Source organism: Monoraphidium neglectum (genome assembly GCF_000611645.1).
Source record: "Monoraphidium neglectum strain SAG 48.87 unplaced genomic scaffold scaffold00448, whole genome shotgun sequence".
NCBI lineage: Eukaryota > Viridiplantae > Chlorophyta > Chlorophyceae > Sphaeropleales > Selenastraceae > Monoraphidium > Monoraphidium neglectum.
In genome coordinates, this window is record NW_014013180.1 from 15,411 (window position 1) to 18,466 (window position 3,056).

General features: G+C 65.1%; 1 protein-coding gene across 1 annotated transcript; it reads left to right on the forward strand.

Moving 5' to 3' along the window:
* Nucleotides 1-472: 472 nt before the first annotated feature.
* Nucleotides 473-2,830, forward strand: MNEG_3535 (hypothetical protein; the record flags this gene model as incomplete). Its single annotated transcript, XM_014047989.1, has 5 exons — nucleotides 473-511; nucleotides 655-815; nucleotides 1,013-1,331; nucleotides 1,541-2,244; nucleotides 2,503-2,830. The coding sequence occupies 5 exons, from the start codon at nucleotides 473-475 to the stop codon at nucleotides 2,828-2,830; spliced, it is 1,551 nt and encodes a 516-aa protein (XP_013903443.1).
* Nucleotides 2,831-3,056: the final 226 nt, after the last annotated feature.

Below are 3,056 nucleotides of genomic sequence, written 5' to 3' on the forward strand. Positions count from 1 at the left end.
CTGCTGCAGGCTCGGGCATTGGCGCCGTCGGCAGCTCCGGAGCTTGCTGTGTATGACTTGAGGTGCAGGTGTCCATGCGATGAGATTGTGGGTGGGCTGGGCAAGGGGGGTTGCAAAGCGAAGGGCAGGGGCGGTACCAGGCGGGCAGGCTGGGGGGGCTGAGGCATGCGCTCCCGCTGCAGCATAGACGGACACGGCACCGTACAAAGCGAGCAAGCACGGGCACAGTTCATACCGACGAGAAACTTGTTCAGATAGTTGACGCATACTGCTTGCAGACGACCTCGGCACAGCGATCTTGTTTCACACCGTCGCGGCCTGGTTTCTTTGTGCTGACGCGCTCAGAGCCGGTATTGGAAAGTTACAAGCACATCATCCTCTTGCCGATACTGTCACGAGACGGGGTGCAGCTTCGGCGCTGCGCCCAAGCAGCAACTGCGCCGCTCGAGCTGTGCGGCGTGCTGCCGCCAGGATGGTGAAGGGCAATCCCCTCTCTTTCCTGAACAAGAAGGTGAATGACCTGGTGCAGCTTTGCTAGGGCTCGTCGCGGCTGGGCCTGCTACAAGGAGGCTGTTGTCCATCAGCGCGACGCCGTTGGCCGACTCAGAACGCTGCGCCACGTTTGTATGCTTTCCCCACACCCCCTTATCCAAGGGCTGGCACCCCGGGAGCTTCAGGAACACCGAGAAGGTATGGAAGAAGGAGCAACAGGCAGCTGAGGAGCAGCGGAAGCTGGAGGAGCTGCAGAAGCAGCTGGAGGAGGAGCGGCGCGCCAACGAATACGTTGAGATCGCTGCCGCTGCGGGCCACAAGAGGTGGGGAGGGCCTGCAAGGTTTATGGTGTAGTAGGGAGAAGTGTTGGAGCCATGGAAATGTACTGTACATAGTCTAGCCGAACTGCTGCCTGATTGCAGCGGCATCTGCAAGTCCAGCTGCCGCATAACCAAGTGAGTCACTGCAAGGCGCGACCCACCCGCACATGCCGTCAACTTCAAACCACAACCGTTGCCAGGCAGGATGGTGCCTTGGATTGGATGTACCGCGGGCAGACCCGCGCCGGCGGGCCCGGGGACGGCGCGGCCGGCGGCGCCCCCGGCGCGCCGCCCGCGGAGCAGCCGCTGTGCAAGCCAGCGGCGCCAGAGGACAACCTGAGCCGCGGCGAGCGGGCGGCGCTGGCGCCCAGCCTGTACAAGGCGGACGCGACGGTGGGCGCCATGGAGGCGTGGCAGCGGCTGAACAACGACCCAATGCTCATGATCAAGAAGCAAGAGCAGGAGTCGCTGAAGAAGATAAAAGCCAACCCCATCAAGATGCAGGAGATCTGGAGCGAGGTGCGCAGCCTTTGTTTTTACAGGACCGCTGTGAGGGACGGCCCGGCTCAGCAGAGCAGCGCGTGTGGGGGACTTGACTACGGCGAAGGGGGCGAGGCGTTTGCGGGATGCAGCCAAGCCCGCAACCTGTGGCCGCTGCTGCCACCGCTGATGATGCACGACGCCCGCCGCTTGCGCTGCTATGGCGCCTGCTTTGACGCCTTCCTTAGGTCAAGAAGCTGCGTGAGGGGAGCAAAAAGAAAGAGAAGAAGGAGAAGAAAGACAAGAAGGATAAAAAGCACAAGCACAAGCACCGCAGCAGGAGCCGCAGCAGGAGCAGGAGCAGGAGCCGGTCGCCGGCGCGAAGACACGTGCAGGGAGGCGGCGCCGACCTGCGAGACCCTGGGCGTGCCCCGCCGCTGCCGCCGCCCCCGCCGTCTGGGGGCGGCCGCTACGGCTCGGAGCGGCACCAGCAGCAGCGAGAGCCCCGCGGGGATGAGCGGGACCGCGAGCGGGACGGCGGGCGCGGCGGTCACGGCGGCAGCAAGCGCAGCAGGTCGCGATCACGCGACCGCCGCGCCGGCGGCGGCAGGGACGGTCGGGACGGCGCCGGGGACCGGCGGCGCTCTGAGGAGGACCGCGAGCAGAAGCGGAGCCGCCGCTCGGCGTCACCGCCGCAGCAGCAGCGTGCGGCGGCCAAGCATGTGAGCGGCGGCGGCGAGGAGAGAGGGCCGGATCGTGACGCGGCGGCGGCGGCTCCGGGCCCGCCGCGGCAGGCTGGATATGGCTTGAAAATGCCGGCTTCGAGTGTGGGGGAGGAGGAGAGGGCGCGGCTGGCGGCGGCGCAGGAAGAGACGCGGAGGCGGCTCGAGGAGGGGGCGCGGCGCAAGGAGGCGGAGGACCGAGAAAAAGCGGCGCAGCGGCACCAGCGCAGGTGGGCGCGAGGGTCTGCTTTGGACTTACAGCACTGTCGGCATGGTCTTGTGAGCAATCTGGCTGCATGCATGCATGCATGCATGCATGCATGCATGCACGCACCATGCGCGAGTCACAAGCCGTGCAGCCCTCCACCGTCATGCCCTGCTACTGCATGGGCCATTGCATGCATGTGCGCGCTGCATGCATGCATGCATGAAGGGTGTTTTGACAGCTATCGCAACATGCATGCGTGCCATGTGCCCCATGCGTGCAGGGAGCACCAGACGGGGAAGCTTACTGCGGAGGAGAAGGCGCGCCGGCTGGCGGAAATGATGGGCAACGCCAGCGAGCATGACAGGCAGCGGCAGGAGCGGCAGGCGGCCGCGCGCGCGGCGGAGGCTGAGGAGGCTTCCAAGGGCAGCGCCGCGCTCCTCGAGCGCCTCAAGCGCGGCAGCGGGGGCGGCGGCGCGAGCGGTGGGGACGATGCTGCAACGGCGGCGGCGCGGCAGGAAGTGTATGCGAGAATGCAGCAGGGCGGCAGCAGCCTGCAGGCGCGCATCAATAGCAGGCGCCACTATGTTGAGCGCAACGGCGGCGACTGAGAGCAGTTGCATGGTGTCCATTTTTGGCGCTTGGATTGCATAGCTTGCGCATGTAATGCGATGTGCTGCAGCTTGAGATCATGAGTTCTTGGCAGCTGCAGGGCACCTGCTGGAAAGGATAAGCTCTGCAGCTCCACAAATTCTGGGGATTCATGGCAGCTACTATAGTACTCGATCCTATACACCTCCCATATCGTTTGTACTCATCAAGCGGCGGCAGAGTCGC